The sequence below is a fragment of the Physella acuta genome, unplaced genomic scaffold (assembly GCF_028476545.2).
Source record: "Physella acuta isolate Inbredline_101_S28 unplaced genomic scaffold, ASM2847654v3 ptg000146l, whole genome shotgun sequence".
Classification (NCBI taxonomy): Eukaryota; Metazoa; Mollusca; class Gastropoda; family Physidae; genus Physella; species Physella acuta.
Genome location: NW_026731665.1, coordinates 492,297 through 512,179, shown reverse-complemented (window position 1 = coordinate 512,179; position 19,883 = coordinate 492,297). Strand labels below are relative to the sequence as shown.

The 19,883-nt window shown below is 37.4% G+C and overlaps 3 protein-coding genes across 3 annotated transcripts in view; 1 reads left to right on the top strand and 2 right to left on the bottom strand.

The window, feature by feature from the left end:
• The window catches only part of LOC131935510 (uncharacterized), a 94,348-nt gene extending 93,992 nt beyond the window's left edge, over window positions 1-356 (top strand). Inside the window, exon 9 of the mRNA XM_059291923.1 lies at window positions 218-356. Coding sequence (XP_059147906.1) covers window positions 218-355 — 138 coding nt within the window. The 3' untranslated portion in view covers window position 356. The remainder of the gene's footprint in view (window positions 1-217) is intronic.
• Window positions 357-5,389: 5,033 nt separating this feature from the next.
• LOC131935507 (calcium/calmodulin-dependent protein kinase kinase 2-like) lies at window positions 5,390-6,359 on the bottom strand. Its single transcript, XM_059291918.1, has 2 exons — window positions 5,644-6,359; window positions 5,390-5,504 (listed from the first exon to the last, which is right to left on the bottom strand). The coding sequence occupies exons 1-2, from the start codon at window positions 6,357-6,359 to the stop codon at window positions 5,390-5,392; spliced, it is 831 nt and encodes a 276-aa protein (XP_059147901.1).
• Window positions 6,360-13,335: 6,976 nt separating this feature from the next.
• LOC131935506 (uncharacterized) lies at window positions 13,336-17,378 on the bottom strand. The gene is made up of 4 exons (XM_059291917.1): window positions 17,312-17,378; window positions 16,320-16,385; window positions 15,787-15,880; window positions 13,336-13,504 (listed from the first exon to the last, which is right to left on the bottom strand). Exons 2-4 carry the CDS (start codon window positions 16,381-16,383, stop codon window positions 13,336-13,338), a joined length of 327 nt encoding a protein of 108 aa, XP_059147900.1. The 5' UTR covers window positions 16,384-16,385; window positions 17,312-17,378.
• Between the last annotated feature and the right edge of the window lie 2,505 nt (window positions 17,379-19,883).

Genomic DNA, 19,883 nt, shown 5'->3' with positions numbered 1-19,883 from the left:
GCGGCGTATGATACGCAGCGGGTCAGCTCGTTAGATTATAAAATACAAGCGTGTTATTTAAACGTATTTTATGAATTGTTTTTTGTTTAAAGTATTTACAAACTCGGTTATTCTGCTTTTCATCCCTACATGTTGTCACATTATACATTGTTGTAAATATTGCTTTTTCTGTCCCTGTGTGTGTCATGTAATTTTTTATCATTGTCTTTACCACCAGCTGATGAGACACATCAGACGTCTGGGGTTCAAAGAGTACAATTTTGAGACCTGCTGTATACATCTAGAGAGCAAGGAGAAGTTCAACTATCAAAGTCACGTGATGTACGTCAACACCAAATTTGTGAAGAGTGACTAAGTGTTTGACCAGGTGTGATTGACCACCATGTGGTTGATTAGGTTGGGTTGGTGACTGTGTGGTTTGGTGTGAAAACCATGGGATCACATTGGATGCAAGATGGTCGACATGGATGCGAACTTGTCGATACAATATCAATAACTAACATAGACTGGAATATTGACTGCTGAGATTTATTTTTCATGGGGCTCAATCTTTAAAATCTATGGTATTTTCATATGTATTTTTCCCATTTAACCACTTTCTTAAGATGGACTATCAAAAGAATCAATAAAATTATGATTTAAGCACTAAATATCTATCTGAATTTAAACGTTTATTTCGCATCCGTCTGAAACTTTGATCCGTGTGTGTCATTCATTGACTGAGATAGCTAGATATTAAATAAAATAAACTGGGAGCAATCTTATATAAAACAACAGGGGATGGGAACTCGGGATATAGACATGTTCTTTAATCCATTTTTTATCACTTACAGTTTTTAAAATAGAATAAAATCTCGTAGAAAAAAGAATTGCAAATCAAGTGAACGCCAAATAAAATGTGCATAATAGTGCGGAATATTATTTATTTATACATTCACATGCGTTTTTTTTTATTTTGATAAATCGGAAATAGCAAAAATTACTACTTCGGGTAAACAGAAATTACTCAAAATTTTAAAGCATGCAGAAAATTAGATCTTGTACTTTAATAGGAAATTTCATTTATCTATCTGAAATAGTACTCAAATTTTAGGCATTTGAAAAATTAGAAAGTAGAAAAAGTTCCACTTCCGGTTATCGAAAATCGCAGAAAAGTTGATACACAATTACGAATTTGATATGATACTTGTATATGAAATTTCACCAATCTAGCTGTTAGGTACTCAAGTTATCGTGTTTACAGACACACACAAGTGTCCATTCGGGCATTTGTCGCATTCGGGCAAGTGTCCTTTCGGGAATTCGGCCTTCGGGCAAACGGCATTCGGGCAAGTGTCTTTCGTGAATTTGTCGTAGACTCCTAAGAAAGTAGTGTCGTCAGCGTATGCAAGTATTTTCTTGCCTACCGTGTTTGGAATGTACATTCCTTTAATCGAGTTGTCCTGGCTAATGTTTTCTAGTAGGGGTTCTAAGCTAAGGATGTATAGTAGGGGAGATAAAGGACAACCTTGTCTAACTGATTTCTGTAAGTGAAATACGCTTGTAACATTGTTGTTTGTTAATAAATGACTGTACATTGTTGTATATTATTTTTATCCATGTTTTAAAATAGTGTCCTAGGTTGTAAGCATCTATTGTTTTCATTCACTATGTATGATCTACTCTATCGAAAGCTTTCCGTTGGTCGATGCTAATGTAAGCACTGCTAGGGGGGGGATACCTAAAATCTACCCTTCTAGGCTTATCTAATTAACTACTGTCCCGTCAGTGCAAGTCCGGCTAAACCCAGACTGGTTAATAACCTAACCTTAGTCTAAATTAAAAACAAAAAACTTTAACAAAATAATAAAACAATTTATATACAACAAAACACCCAATTTCGGACTACGTCCTAGAAAAGGAAAAAAAATGACACATTAATTACCATAAAAAAAAGGTTATGTACAAAGTATTAAACACAGGCTGACTGGATTACATCTCAACAGCATGCAGGTAGTTCACACAGAACAAACTCCAAAACTATAAAATCTATTAATGTGCACATCCATAGTGGCTTAGAATAAATCAAACACTCTCCTGGGGATCAACAAAGATCACCACAGGAATTGTAAGTCCACTATAATGGCTTGAAAATAGTATAAACAGCATAACCAAACCCGACAGTCAGGAATGAACCGTAACTGTGGGTCAGGCAATAATAAACCTTATCCAGGGGATACAATATCTCCACTACTTAACCCAACAGCCAGGAGTAAACCATAACTGTGGGTCAAGTCTAAATAACTTTATCCCTGTCTTAACACAAGCCCAAGGGATACAACAAAGTAACAAAATAAAATAATAAACATAATAATATAATAAAACTCAGAATCTGAGTCCACGTGGTCTGACAAAACCACAATGGAGGTAAGAAAACAGCCACAGAAAAAAGCTTATGGCCAGCAACCAAAAATAAACTGCAAAATTATAAAATAAACATGTTTCTAACTTATCAGGTTTACTAAGAACAAATGCACAAATAATGAAAGTTAGATTGACGTCCTTCTGACTTTTATGCGTCGGATGGAAAAAGGACTCTTCGTTACCTCATCCCGTCAGCATACCAATGTGGACAGAACACCAAGCCGGAAATCGACTTTCACAAACCTCACACACTACACGTAAACAAATAGTCCCTAATTCACAGATAAGAAACCAAACGCCACGAAACATGCAACAGAATTATATAAAAAGACACTTAATATAAACATTGACAACAATATAAACGAAATATATACAAACTAGCTGTAAACAGGGCCATAAACAGATAGACAGCGGCGCCATAATACGGGACTACACAACAAAAAAGTACGAACTGTTTACAACATGAAACGAAACGATACATTCGCCTTCTAAGTTACTAATAATAATAATAATACACTCCAGCCGCTCACACTAAGAATTGCTAGTTGTGTATCTTTCTGCGTGCTATAATGTATGATGTCTCTAATTAAGTGCGTGTGGTTTTGTACGTTTCTACCTGGTATGCTGTACTGCTGATCGGGGTGTATTAATTTAGATATATAAGGTTCGAGTTTCTTAACTAAAATTTTTGTCAATAGTTTATAATAACAAAACTGTTGAGTAAAGATATAGGTCTGTAATTTATAATTTTTTGTCCTGTCCGTGTCATGTTTAGGAATGAGTGTTATATATGCCCTGTTAAAATCTGTAGCACAATCCTCTCTTTCATGTATGTTTTGAAATGTAGTGTGTAAAAGAACTATTAAGTCATTTGTGAAAATCTCAATTTCGACTTTTTGCACCACTAAAATACTTCTCCTAGGACCACCTTGCTCTGATGGGTACATAACTCACGTTAGGGTAAGGAAAAGCGGCTGGGCGTAATGCTGACCACACTGTACCTTCATATGCCGAGGTCACAGAATACAGTTGATATTAAAATTAAATTATTTTTATCAAAACATATTAAAGAAATTGCTTTAAGTATCCCTATGTTCATACTTCTAACACTATTCCAGTTCCCGGATATTACACTAAATGTCTGTTATCTCATCGATAAAACATGTAGTCTAGTATGTTGCAAACGCAGCTGTATTTAGACGTTAGGAAATACTCATTGGTCTAGCTGTTGAGAGTAGAACCAGCAAGTATGAACCAATCGATTAGCCGGACCAATAGAAACGTGTGACGATCAGCTGATCAGTAAAACGTAAAATCAGTTGGGCATTCGAACGTGTAGTAAAAATTTTACAACTATTATAGTTGTTCAATACAATTTTAATGCCATGAAATATTTATCATGATTTCTCGTGGTATTTCTTAGTTTGAATTCCATTTTTTAAAGAAAACATAAATGACATCGAGTGGTCTGTGATAATAATAATTGTATTTAGGAATCAAGAATTGCATGTGTAAATTTATACCCTTAAAAATTTACTAAGTATTTTAATCTTTAAAATTTTAATTAATGACAAATAAAGGCCTAGCCTTGAGAAAGAAAAAAAACGGGTGTAACAGTATGCGTTGAATTATCCGAATCCCTTTAGCTACCAATGATTTTGTTTTAAAAAGTTCGGTTTTATATATTTTTTTTATTAACAGTGTATTTCAAAACTGTTTATTATAAAGGTCTATAAATCTAAATACATATAGAAGTAATGGCCTACTTTAAATTTCAGTAAGTATAAAAATAACACATATAGTACACATAATCGGTTTTATTTGTTCAAGATAGATAAATGGTGGTTTATTATATCCTGTAAAACATCTATTACTTCCCCTTAAAATGCTATTTACGAAAGAAATGTTTAAAAGGTTTGATTATTTTGATTAATTTTATTTTTAAACTGATATTTCTGCTTAATTGACTGATTGTTGTCCCATTATACAATAATGGGCTTAATTTTTTTTTGCTACTTGATTTAATTTTGTAGCTTAATTGAAAACAATGATGTTTTTATAGCTTGTATATAATAAACAGAAACTTGTTCGTAATGTGTAGCTTTGAAAACCCGTGAGATAAGTTACCAGCATTGTAACAGTTTTTAGCTCATTCACATTTAAACAGAAAACAGTTTATACTTTCACAACCCAAGATTATACTTTACTGTAAAACATAAACTGACATAACATTTTTAAATTTTTTAATTGTTTGCGATTTTAACTGCGTCAAATATTCTCATATTTTCCCTCTCAGTTTCAACGGGCTGGGGACCGTCACATAGTACACAGTACAATGTGGCCTGATTAAAAATATAGAAGACCGCGTTGGTCATTAACGATCTCCCCCACTCAATAAAACCTGTACAACTCAACCTTCTCACAAGTTGAGTCAAGAAAAAAAAAGATTAATTACATGGAAAAAATTAAATACAATATACTACAATAAAATAAAACTTTGCAAGTGTTTTAAAAGTAATTTTGAAACTTGGAGTATTCTAACTTTTTTCCAAAGAACGTTGAAAAATCGTAAAATATTCTCTTTAGAACGCGAGCAAGTGTTTCAAAACTACTTTAACAAGACCGTTATCTTAACCTTTAATATCGTAAAACAAAAGGTAGTTTTCAGCTATATATATAAGAACAACTTTATGATTATCAAAAAATAAATCACTACACGAATACTCTTATATTGATGTTTAACCCTAAATGTTTACAAGGAAATCGATGTTAATTAGTTAAGCTATAAACTGTTCTGTTAGAAATTCCCTTGAAAAAATAATTAAAATCTAAAAAAAAAATGCCTATAAAATTATCGTTCAGGTCTTCTGTTAAATTAGTATAAAACGTGAAAAAATTCAAAGGAAAACTTACTTACCTCTTCATTTGTAGGACAAAACTCAGCATTACCTACATAATTATCAGTTGTATAATTCTTGTCAAACAATCAAAGTGCGTCTATCATTTCCACGGCGAAATTCTCTTCTTTTAGTTTCACCAGTAGGGTACAGATATCGATTCTTAGGTCTGGTTCCTGATGTAGCATGGCCGTCAGAACACACCTGGAGAAATACAGGTAAAACAACCGTTAATTAACTTAGAAAATAACATTATTCACCACACTACTCTATATTTAATTTATTTAATTAATTTAAGATTATAAAATTAAAAACAAATTAACATGTACTTAAGTATAATTACCTGTAAATGTGTGGAACATCCGGGCAGTTATTGAGCTCATCCAGGTAACTGTGTACTGACATAGGGTTCGGTTCCACTCTGAACAGCATGCACCAGACAACAGCGCCGAGGGAGTACACGTCCAGTTTGAAGGGGTCAACTCGGCCATTACAGAGAAGTTCAGGCGCCATGAAGGCCGGGGTCCCGCCGATATTGGCACTGCATTCAGTCGTGTCTGGCACCACGAAGGAGAGTCCAAAATCTGCGAGAACAGCGTGTCCGTTATCGTCTAAGAAGACGTTGGCAGGTTTAATGTCTGCATGGACGATTCTTCTCTTGTAGAGGTACCTCACAGCACAAGACAGCTGTATCAGGTAAAGTGCCAGGTGATGTGGGGTGAGTTCTGAAAGTCTCTGAGACAGCGTCCCGTTTCTACAGTAAGGCGTGGTGATTGACCAGTAGCGTGGACATCGTACGGCCGATATGAGCTTGATGATGTTGGGATGGTCCACCCCCACCATGGCCTTGACCTCCTGTGTGTACAGCTGCACGTTCATGTCGTCAGCCTGATGGAGCATGGAGAACATTTTCACCGCCAGTCCGAAGTTGAGATTGTCCGATGTGGCGTGGATAACCTGACCGCTCAAGCCGGTTCCAATGACCGGACCCGGCTTCAGGTGAAACCGGTCGAAAAAATCTTCATCTAGGTCCAGGATTAGAGGCGTGAATGCTGCCATCACTTTATCTAAAACAAAACAGTAACGACTTGTGTGATAAAGTTAAAGGAAATTAAGATATGAGATCTGAACTTGACCGTAAATCGAGTCAGAATGACAGAAATTTCTTTAAATGCAAGAGTTTATATATACTCTACTGATATTCCCTAGTTAACATTCCCACCTTCAATATGATAATTAAAGACTTCAAATCAAATGTGTATGTGCAGACTTACAGCACCGACGGTATGGACAACAATGGCCGCTGATCAAAGCCTACAGCAGGTAAAACATATCACCGCAATAGGAGTAGGTAACTCCCCCTTCCAAGTGACCGCTGGTCACGCTTGTGTGAACTTTGAACTGTTTGATGTTTACACAATAGAGGTAAGGGGCGATCACTGACGCCGACGAACAATGGGCCAGACAACACCGAGCATGGACAAAGGTGGTCATCGAAAACATTGACATTAAAAAAAAACTACTCTACGTGCGTACTGAAGGCATAAATGAACATTGTTATCAAAACTGAAAAAAAAAAGTTTGCCTAAGCAAATCTATCTTTCAAAGCAATTAACTGCTGATAGTTGTTAGTCCTCTCTGGCTGGTAGTCATAAAGTATCATTTTTTTATGCTGTAAACTTGACCTGTTTACTAGTAGTCTTGATGCTGTATGACTGTTTAATGGTAGTAATTAAATATCAATCTTGAGGCTGTAAGAATGACTTGTATAACACGCATTCAGACATCGTCGTCTACAATAATTTCCACAGCACATGTTGATTTCTGTTTGCACTCACAATTTGTTGTAGAATCGAAGCACTAAATTATTCTCGTCGTGAGCATTCGTCATGCAGTGGACGAGGAGAGGGGGATGGAGCGAAGAATATGTTAAAGCAGGGATCGCGGCTCTTCAGCTCCATGTACAAATATTAATAATTATTTTATTTTATTTTCAAAACTCATTAAAATATTAGTCTGCAACACTCGGTAATAAACGATATAACAATAGATATAAACAACAAACATTCACTATTCTATTAGAATATTTAGTTACCCCTATCTCAATGTACTTCCTATTACATTGTCCATTCCGAATTAAAACATTCAACTTCACAGTGGATATCACAAATAAAATAAACCAGCTAATAATTAGTGTAAAACTGAAAGGAAAACCCAGCCTATGTCTTGCTTGAAGAAGTGGTTTGTTTCGAAAAAAAAAACTTTTTTGTTGAATACATGGTGAGCTGTAAACTACTAAATTACGAAAAATCTGAAAAATATATATACTATACAATCACTTCAGCATTAAAATAAACAAAATGAAGGATGTTTTCACTGAGAGATTTGAGCAATTCAAAACAAATGTTAGTACTCTGACTTACATAGTAGATCCTCTCAACACAAATTCAAATGAAATTAACTCATATATTCAAAGCTATTTATTTTTAATTATACATATAGTGTGATATTTGTGTAGGATTATATATGTATATATATATATATATATATATATATATATATATATATATATATATATATATATATATATATATATATATATATACATATATATATATATATATATATATATATATATATATATATATATATATATATATATATATATATATATATATATATATATATATATAACTAGCTGCATCCCGTGCTCCGCCACGGTAAATCTTTTTTAAATGTACCAACTTGGGAACAGGACAAAACTAAACACAACACAAACGAACGCAAAAAAAAAAACACAAACGAAAAAACAAACACAACACTCATAACATAAACACAATTTAAATGCAATCATAAAGGCATATTGCTCACAGTCTAGCCCGTAGCGCCAAATCGCGCCCTTTCCGGTGATTTGCACCCCCCTCAAACTTTCGATTTGCACCACCCCCCCCCTTTTTCCAAATTTTTTCCAACCCACTTTGGCGCCCCCTAAGGTTGGCACCCGGGGACATATGCCCCCCCCCCCCTCGCTACGCCTCTCCTATAAAACCCCTAGCTTGTCCGCAAACCGAAAGATAGAATAATAATTAGTAAACAGTATAAATAATAGGCAGTATTTAAAATATCCGTGTTTTACCTACAATATTTCACTTTATCCATTCACGCATTTTTTCCCAGTACTTTAAATTTTAAAATTTTACAATAGAGTTTCATAACTAAAACCATTGCGCACCCAATGAACGTGATGACGCGTCTATAATAGTGCTTAATAGTTGATTAAAAATTATAAGTAGTAAACATTACATTCAGTGGATAAAATAAATAAAAGATAGCCTTTTATCAATCAATTCTAATTATAATATTCCAACAATAATGTACTCTTACACGTCTGCATAATTTGCATTCACATTTTGCTAATTATATTATTCCAACAATTATTCCGTCTTGCAGATTCTGCATTCACATTTTTAGATTGAGTTCAATTTATTTTTAAAATACCTCCCTTGGCATTATTACTAAACAGTTTAATTTGATTTTTCTACCGTACTGTTATTATGTTATTGAAATGTATCCACTTTTTCTAGGAATATAAACGAAAATGATATTTGACATTAATACTTTTAATATGTTTTAGCAGTGTGCGTGTATTTAATATTCTCTTTACGTTATGCAAAAAAGTAAAAACAGTGGCAATTATAAAATAGCTCTATTTGTTATATAAACAAACCCTATTTTATTATTACTATACGACTCTACGGTGCACTGAAAAGCACTGCGTGGTGCAAATGTTTACTTTTATGGTTCTAAAAGCTATAGCGTTGACAGAAGGAAGGACTGACACACGCTCAGCCCGCTTATATTATAGATCCTAAACAAATACACTAAAAATGTTAGTGGCTCTTTAAAAGCCGGGTAATGTTGTAAATTGTAACTTTTGGCTCTTTTGTCTCAAAAGGTTGCCGACCCCTGATTTAACATCATTTGGCAAAGGTAAATTGAGTAATATATTGAAAAATATTTTCCTTCTAGAATAGATTAAGGGGTGCCCCACAAATGGTCGTGTAGTTGAGATTTATAGCCTTATTCACTATTGTTCTCGGCCGTCTATCAAGTACATATAGTTTATACCATATAGTTAAAACCATTAAAATTTTACCACCCTCTAATAAGTTATCGACTATTTAAAAAACACAAAGTGAAATCTTTTTTAGAAACGGAATATTTTCTTTTCCGTCTAGTCCATTGTCCAATAGACCCTCAGTTTGATGACTCACTACCAAGTTGAACAAACGAGTGAGTAATCTCCCCTTACCTATCACCATTGTCACGGATACCGTGCTTCACCACCGGATGTGACCAGCGGTCAGGCATAACGATGAGATATCTACCTACCGTCAAAGCGGCTAAATGATTGCTTACCCATTGATTTCTTTGATCAGCGCTCTTTGTTATTACAGAGTTGATCGTACCGCATGTTTACTGTATGTATGGCGGTAACCATTAATTATGTCCACGCGGCGGGGAAAAGAGGGGAAAGTGTAAATGGGAAGGGGGGGGGGGGTCTAAAAATCAGTTTTTCTGATCGTATAAGGACTGTGGGTCGGGTCAAACGTCAAAGTAGTTCTGTTTCAAAACAACATTAAACTCTTATCCTGCATTTAATTAAAAAAAATAAGACCACACATCGAATTATAATTATTTCCGGATTAAAATAGACATATAGACAATCCAAACAATAATATACAAATGGATGGATGAAGTATCACATTTTTGTTTGTAAGAAATCCTATTTTTTAAGATATTTTATTTCCAAGTTAACGACTTAATTATTTAAAAAAAAATAATTCATGAATGAGATTTTAACACTCAATTGAACAGCTGAAAATCACATAATCAATACATTTAGTACACGTACACGTACACGTACACGTACACGTACACGTACACGTACACGTACACGTACACGTACACGTACACGTACACGTACACGTACACGTACACGTACACGTACACGTACACGTACACGTACACGTACACGTACACGTACACGTACACGTACACGTACACGTACACGTACACGTACACGTACACGTACACGTACACGTACACGTACACGTACACGTACACGTACACGTACACGTACACGTACACGTACACGTACACGTACACGTACACGTACACGTACACGTACACGTACACGTACACGTACACGTACACGTACACGTACACGTACACGTACACGTACACGCACACGCACACGTACACGCACACGTACACGCACACGCACACGCACACGCACACGCACAGTACACGCACAGTACACGCACACGCACACGCACACGTACACGTACACGCACACGTACACGCACACGTACACGTACACGTACACGTACACGTACACGTACACGTACACGTACACGTACACGTACACGTACACGTACACGTACACGTACACGTACACGTACACGTACACGTACACGTACACGTACACGTACACGTACACGTACACGTACACGTACACGTACACGTACACGTACACGTACACGTACACGTACACGTACACGTACACGTACACGTACACGCACACGCACACGCATACGCACACGCACACGCACACGTACACATACACGTACACGTACACGTACACATACACGTTAGTTTTGCCAATCGATTTTTTTTTAAAAAATAGCGTTTCTTATTTCCAAGTTGGATGCTTTCAATTTAACAAATTACATACAAAGTTCCACTAGTCCATTCATGTACTTTCAGGACTGATGAACTGATGCAACTAACATCACGCCTGATTGTCCAATAAAGAACCATCTGTGACAGCTTAATGTAAGGATAAAGTAATATTTCCATGTCGGTTTTTTTTTTATTTGCTATCACATCGTGTGAATGTTGAAATACATTTTCTACGATTAAATCCGAGCTCGAGACTTCCGTAAGTTCGACCAATGTGACAATTTTATCTTGTATGTCGGAGGTTGAAACGAGGCCGCTGTCCAACACTGATTGGTAGTGACTATTTATATATTTGTAACGAGATGACCCGCGCCGTAAGCATACGCCATTAAGTAGTTGTTTCATTTTCTACTTTTTGTACTTCGTAATTTGTGAATTCAGCACTACCAATGCTGCGAGTGAAAATATTTTGCTTTAAATCAATAACTCCTGAAGGGCGATAATCCTCACCCTCCTTTCCCCGCCACCCGCGCCCCCGTGAACTCCGTGAAAGCAGCCGTCCATGACAACAGTTTACAGGCGACAATGAAAAGATCAACAAAAAACGATTTTTTTACCTCCCCTTAGTTTCAAATCGTTTAAAAACTAAATTATCTGCCCCTGATAGAGTCACTAATTCGACCCGGCTCTACGATTGTAAACATTTGGCTTGAACCACAGCTCACCGGACTAGTGGGGGTGGTGGCTATATGCCTAGAGAGTGGTGGATTAACGGCGCGCGTTTACGTTGTGTCTCGAATGACCTCATGAAGAGAATTATATATAGATAGAAGATAGATAATCAGGGATAATCTCAAACATGTAATCCGCTGATTAATTGTCGATGATAGTACAAAGAGAGAATACATCATAACCGATAACAAGTAAATTTTCAAGCAACGTATTTATTGGAAGCCAAAATTACGTAAATGGTTACTTTTTATGCCAGACAACAATATAATGCATGTCTGTGTGTATTGGAGTGTGTGTGTGTGTATGTGTGTGTGTGTGCGTACGTGCATGCGTCTGTTGGCGTATGTAAATGTGTGTGTCTGTAAGTGCGTGTGTGCGTGTGTGTGTTTGTGTGTGAGAGTGTCTTTTGACAATTTTTCCTTTCATTTTCCTGTTCGTAGATATCTGCTCTCTTCCTCCAAGTCCTCACTTGATTCAGGTTTCTCTGTTCTGGGTAGGACAAAAAAAATCATAATGATTGATATACATATAACATTTGTAGTCTTCGCCGTGTTCTAATTCACCCTAGTCCGCTGCTCTATTGACCGTCAAATCAAATATCTTGCCATATCCATTTACAACGGTCAAGCAAGGGTCGATCTGCTTGAATATTCTGTAAAGTGGTTGAAGGGTTAAGGAAAAACACCTACGTTGTTGTCAAAGTGACATCAGGGCACAGCTTGGTGTAAAGAACGATGTCGAAAGTTTTAAGAACGGCCTCCTCCTCTCCGCATATTTCAAGTACAGTTCTAAACAGGCATTTTTCAGTTTCTCGCTGTTCACTGGTTGGATTGTATTTAAAAAAAGAAGATATTATAAAGATTTTTAATGTTTAAATTATTTTAAAAAAAACATTAGTCTTACATGCTGTGTGACGGATTGAAAAAAATAAAACCGGTTGATTTTTTTCTGAACTTTACCAACATGCTGATACGACTTTCTGTCATGTTTTTCTTGTATCCGTACACGATCGTCACTGGCTCAAAATTTAACTCATTACCCAGACAGGCTGAAACAGGGGGGTAGGAACCCAGTAATTCTCTCACCCATGGCACCAGGTGCTAGATACACGGGATTCCGACAGTCACACCTCCCATGTTTCCAGTGTACAACACCTTTTTTCCAGAAGTATATTATTGATAAAGATTCTATTGTAGTATATCATTAAAACAAACAATGATAATTACTTGCAGACGTCTTTCTCAAAGTCTGGCACTGTTGTGAAATTGCGGAAGCACACAGGCAATTGTTGCTTTATCATGTCGGATTGCGTTTTGTTTTTCATGCACTCGGCACATACAAGCTCGTTGATAGTTAAGAAAATATGGGGAATATGTAGACAACTTATTTTTGTTAGATATTTGATTATGAGCATTGTATTCATTTTATTAAATACTTATTCCTTTTTTTTCATCTGTAAGTTGTTTTAGACGTAATGTTTGAAAAGTACTTTTAATCCTCTCATTTAATTAAAGACGAATAATTTAAGAATTACATTAAGTAACTGTATTTTATATTTCTCTACGTGTCTCCTAAACTTTTAAATTTGTTCAGCGTTCCAAAAGATAATTACGACGCTTCATTTGTGTAATTGCGTGTTGTAACTTAGTAAATCTGCACCTTGTTGGCCGGCGACTTCACAAACTATTCTTCCTAATGAGAGTTTATCCATGTAAATTTCTTGTTGCGTTTCGTTCCAACATCTCTGTGTCTTTTCCTTAGCACAAGCAGCATAGACGTCCAGATCACTGAGAAAAGGACGAGTCACATTTTAATGTTAACTAGCGTACCCTTCCGCGTTGCTGTGAACTCAGAAGAAAATAATTTAAAAAAAACACGCTTTATAATAATATTTAATTTTTACAAAAGTTTTTTTTTTATACTCGTGACGTAATTTTCGTCAAAGCCTATCACTACCGCTAGTAAAAATAGACCTATATGTATCCGAAGCCAGGTATTACGTGTGTCGCAGGGTGTGAGAGCCATAGGTGATGTACAACAGGGGTCTCGGTTGAGTAATACATTGAGTCAGATCAACCCAACATCCTTGCAGGTCAGCCAATCAGCGGAGCCTAGGGGCTTAGGTTCGTAAGGGGAAACTCGTGTGGCACAACAACACACTATCTGGGTGGCCCAACAACACACTATATGGGTGGCCCAACAACACATTATCTGGGTGGCCCAACAACACATTATCTGGGTGGCCCAACAAAAAACTATCTGGGTGGCCCAACAACACACTATCTGGGTGGCCCAACAACACACTATATGGGTGGCCCAACAACACATTATCTGGGTGGCCCAACAACACATTATCTGGGTGGCCCAACAAAAAACTATCTGGGTGGCCCAACAACACATTATCTGGGTGGCCCAACAACACATTATCTGGGTGGCCCAACAAAACACTATCTGGGTGGCCCAACAACACATTATCTGGGTGGCCCAACAAAACACTATCTTGGTTGCCCAACAACACACTATCTGGGTGGCCCAACAACACACTATCTGGGTGGCCTAACAACACACTATCTGGGTGGCCTAACAACACATTATCTGGGTGGCCCAACAACACATTATCTGGGTGGCCCAACAACACACTATCTTGGTTGCCCAACAACACACTATCTTGGTTGCCCAACAACACACTATCTGGGTGGCCCAACAACACATTATCTGGGTGGCCCAACAACACATTATCTGGGTGGCCCAACAACACACTATCTGGGTGGCCTAACAACACATTATCTGGGTGGCCCAACAACACATTATCTGGGTGGCCCAACAAAACACTATCTTGGTTGCCCAACAACACACTATCTGGGTGGCCCAACAACACACTATCTGGGTGGCCTAACAACACATTATCTGGGTGGCCCAACAACACATTATCTTAGTGGCCCAACAAAACACTATCTGGGTGGCCCAACAACACATTATCTGGGTGGCCCAACAAAACACTATCTGGGTGGCCCAACAACACACTATCTGGGTGGCCCAACAAAACACTATCTGGGTGGCCCAACAACACACTATCTAGGTGGCCCAACAACACACTATCTAAGGGGCCCAACAACACACTATCTGGCTGGCCCAACAACATACTATCTGGGTGGCCAAACAACACACTATCTGGGTGGCCCAACAACACACTATCTGGGTGGCCCAAGAAGACACAATCTGGGTGGCCCAACAACACATTATCTGGGTGGCCCAACAACACATTATCTGGGTGGCCCAACAAAACACTATCTGGGTGGCCCAACAAAACACTATCTGGGTGGCCCAACAAAACACTATCTGGGTGGCCCAACAACACACTATCTGGGTGGCCCAACAACACACTATCTGGGTGGCCCAACAACACACTATCTGAGTGGCCCAACAACACGCTATCTGGGTGGCCCAACAACACACCATCTGGGTGGCCCAACAACACACTATCTGGGTGGCCCAACAACACACTATCTGGGTGGCCCAACAACACACTATCTGAGTGGCCCAACAACACGCTATCTGGGTGGCCCAACAACACACCATCTGGGTGGCCCAACAACACACTATCTGGGTGGCCCAACAACACACTATCTGGGTGGCCCAACAACACACTATCTGAGTGGCCCAACAACACGCTATCTGGGTGGCCCAACAACACACCATCTTGGTGGCCCAACAACACACTATCTGGGTGGCCCAACAACACACTATCTGGGTGGCCCAACAACACACTATCTGAGTGGCCCAACAACACGCTATCTGGGTGGCCCAACAACACACTATCTCCAGTCTGCCCAACAACACACACACAAATATATATATATATATATATATATATATATATATATATATATATATATATATATATATATATATATTTATATATATATATATATACATATATATATATATATATATATATATATATATATATATATATATATATATATATATATATATATAAGTATGTGTGATATCTAGAACATTTATATTCATTAACAATCGATTCTGTTTTTAGTAGTTACCAACTTACTTGCAAAACTGATCCAGAAGATTTTTATTGAAGAAATCAAAGTCCACAGAAGGCGGTTTGCAATTCTCTAGATCCGGGCAAGATCTGTTGCAATCTGTCACAATGGCAAGGATGATCGCAGGTTTCAGTGTTTCTTCGGGGGTGGGGGATGACCCACAGCTTGACCAACCCCCCCCCCCCCCCACACACACAACCCATGAAGAGATGCCTGGTAAAAACTCTTACCTTAACTTTGCGCTTATCAAATAAATTTATTTAGTTTTAAAATTATAATTACATTAACTTTTAGTATTAAAATCACACACAAAATTATAAGTATAAAGATGTCGTTGGTCGGTTCTTATCGGGTTTTTTTCTGACAACATCGTGATTCTGTGGACGATCAACTTTGTTTAAATTAAGGTAAAAATTTGGACAAGGCGATGCTTAGAGAAATTTATCGGGTTATTGTTAGGCTTTGTGGGAATTTCAGTGCTGTGGTAATGCTGGTAATATTAAAAACTGTATACGGCGAAAAAACAGAACCAAAATACCTGAAGCCATACAGCAAACCAACAACATCGTCAAGCTGATTAGGTACAACAAAGTTGGGGTCATTTCTAGAACAGGAATCAGGAATCTTTTAGATAGTTTCATATGTCAGTGTATGCTTTTGTTTTTGAGTCTTTCTGACTGTAATTTTGACCGTTTTTTTTCTGCCCTATTGTCTGAATGTCTGTTTGTAAGTCTGTCAAATAATGCCTATTGCCTACATTCTGTTTATAAGTCGGTCAAATAATGCCTATTATCTGAATGTCTGTTTATAATTTAGTCAAATACTGCCCAGTGGCATAACTAGGATTTTTGGGCCCCTATGAAACAGTTAACAATGTTAATAATGTTAGTCGCCCGCTCTCCCCCACACTGAATGCCACTGCCTTAACACTAAGAAAGGACTTGGGGCCTTTTTGAAATTAAATTATTTATACAGTAGAAAAAAACTGGATTTCCATTTTTTTTTTAAATTATTTATATAAAATAAACATCAAAATTCCAATGTGTAAAAGTTTTAACTTTTTAAAAGAAAGAAAATAGCCAATATTTGCCTTGGGCCCCTAAGCCTTGCTTACTCTAACTTTACGGTAGCTACGCCACTGATACTGCCATATAGCCTGAATGTCTGTTTATAAGTCTGTCAAATATAGCCTATTGTCTGAAAATTTCTTTATAAGTCTGTCAATACTGCCTATTATCTGAATGTCTTTATGTAAGTTAGTCAAATACAGTCTATTGTTTTACATGTCTGTTTATAATTCTGTCAAATACTGCCTATTGACTGAATGTCTGTTTATAAATCACTCAAATACTGCCTATTGTCTGAATGTCTGTTTATAAGTCTGTCAAATACTGCCCTATTCCTGAATGTCTGTTTATAAGTCTGTCAAATACTGCCCTATTCCTGAATGTCTGTTTATAAGACAGTCCAATATATCCAGCTCACGGCCCTGCTACTGGGCTGTAAGTATCAAATCTTTACTGTACTCACCTGGAGAGAATCGTTTCCTGGTCCCGATAAAGATGTGTGAGTGGAAACAAAACGCAGCAGTAAGATATCAGCTGGATAATTTACCTAATTAATATACGATTTAATTGGTCACGTGATTTGTGTGATCTCCACTTGCAATAGCCCGCTACGTCTCTGAGAACAATTGAACCAATCAGGATCACGGAATATTGAGAGTAACGGTAACATGGTGTCATGTACATGTAGATGTACACGTACACGTACACGTGCATATACACGTGCAAGTATTAATATATATGTGTACACGTACACATACACGCTCACGTGTACATACACATATGTGTACACGTACATGGACACATCCATGTATAAGAGTATATACACGTACACGCATACGTAGACTCACACGCACAGGTACCCTTATATATACCTTACCCGTACCCGTACCCGTACCCGTACCCGTACCCGTACCCGTACCCGTACCCGTACCCGTACCCGTACTCGTACCCGTACCCGTACCCGTACCCGTACCCGTACCCGTACCCGTACCCGTACCTGTACCCGTACCCGTACCCGTACCCGTACCCGTACACGTACACGTACACGTACACGTACACGTACACGTACACGTACACGTACACGTACACGTACACGTACACGTACACGTACACGTACACGTACACGTACACGTACACGTACACGTACACGCACACGTACACGCACACGCACACGCACACGCACACGCACACGCACACTCACACTCACACCCACACCCTTACGCACACGTACATGCGTTCGATGCGTAGCGTATTAAAAATTAATATACAAAGCTTCTCCTCTCGTTTTATGTACTTACAGGCTTAAGAACTGATCCAACAAAGCGCATGTTTGATTGAACAACAAAGAACCTTTCACAGTTTCAGGGCAGTGATAAAGTAATATTTTGATGTGGTCGTGTTTTGTATAGTAATCGACGCAGCATCCCGTAAAGATGTATCGTTTGTTTGTGCTGTAGCACCTATTAGATGAATGGAAACATCGTTTCGTGTGGCCATTGAACATAAAAGCTTGGTTTGTGTTTTCGTCGTCGTTATCTTCATGTCAGTGTTATGTTTGATGAATCCGTATGATGTTATGTTTGATGAAATCGTATGATGTATGTTTGATGAAACCGTATGATGTTATGTTTGATGAAACCGTATGATGTATGTTTGATGAAACCGTATGATGTATGTTTGATGAAACCGTATGATGTTATGTTTGATGAAACCGTATGATGTATGTTTGATGAAACCGTATGATGTTATGTTTGATGAAACCGTATGATGTATGTTTGATGAAACCGTATGATGTATGTTTGATGAAACCGTATGATGTTATGTTTGATGAAACCGTATGATGTTATGTTTGATGAAACCGTATGATGTTATGTTTGATGAAACCGTATGATGTTATGTTTGATGAAACCGCATGATGTTATGTTTGATGAAACCGTATGATGTATGTTTGATGAAACCGTATGATGTTATGTTTGATGAAACCGTATGATGTTATGTTTGATGAAACCGTATGATGCATGTTTGATGAAACCGTATGATGCATGTTTGATGAAACCGTATGATGTTATGTTTGATGAAACCGTATGATGTTATGTTTGATGAAACCGTATGATGTGTGTGGTAAAGAGAAACATGACACGGTGATACTTCTGTGTAAACCTGCCAATATGTCACAGCCCACTACAGCACACGATACAGGCCCCACCCACTTTTCATCCACCCACCTCCCACTTTATGGTGGTTTGATATGGCTGACTTGATTATAAAGAAAATGGGAAAGTGATTATAAAGAAAATGGGAACTTGATTATAAAGAAAATGGGAACTTGATTATAAAGAAAATGGGAACTTGATTATAAAGAAAATGTTAAGAAAATAGAAGAGAAATTATGTCTTATGTAGCCCGAATACGTGAGGGGCTTTTTATTATATAATAAACTGTTTCAGCCTTACATTTTTCATTTCGGTAATATTTTTTATTGTTTTGTTGAAAGGTAGTTTTATGTATATTGATTCAAGTTCATTTATTTTACACCTTGATTTTTTTTTTACATTGAGTTTGTGTACATTGAGTTTGAGTACATTGAGTTTGTGTACATTAAATTTATGTACATTGATTTCTCGTACATCGATTTTTGTGGACATCCAAAATCGCACACAAGAATCCCAAATACACTGATCGTCAACAACTTATTTTACATGTCATGTCATTGTCCCAAAGAATGAAAATCGCTCATTTCACATGACGCTTGTTTTGTGCTAAATAGATCCAAGTTTCAACGTATGCACTGCGGCATTGGATCAGTAACAGAAAACTTTAGGTAGATCATCATTTTACCGTGGCATTCTTGTACTTGCAGAGTTTCTTCTAGGCACCCCGGAACGAAATGGAATTTATATAGAAAATATATACTTTTAACAGTGTTCGACCCCCCCCCCACCCCGTAAATTTTAGCTCCCCCCCCCCCCACGAAAATTTCAAAAATTTCAAATACCCACACACCCCTCTCGGAAAAAAAGTCTGGAAGAAACACT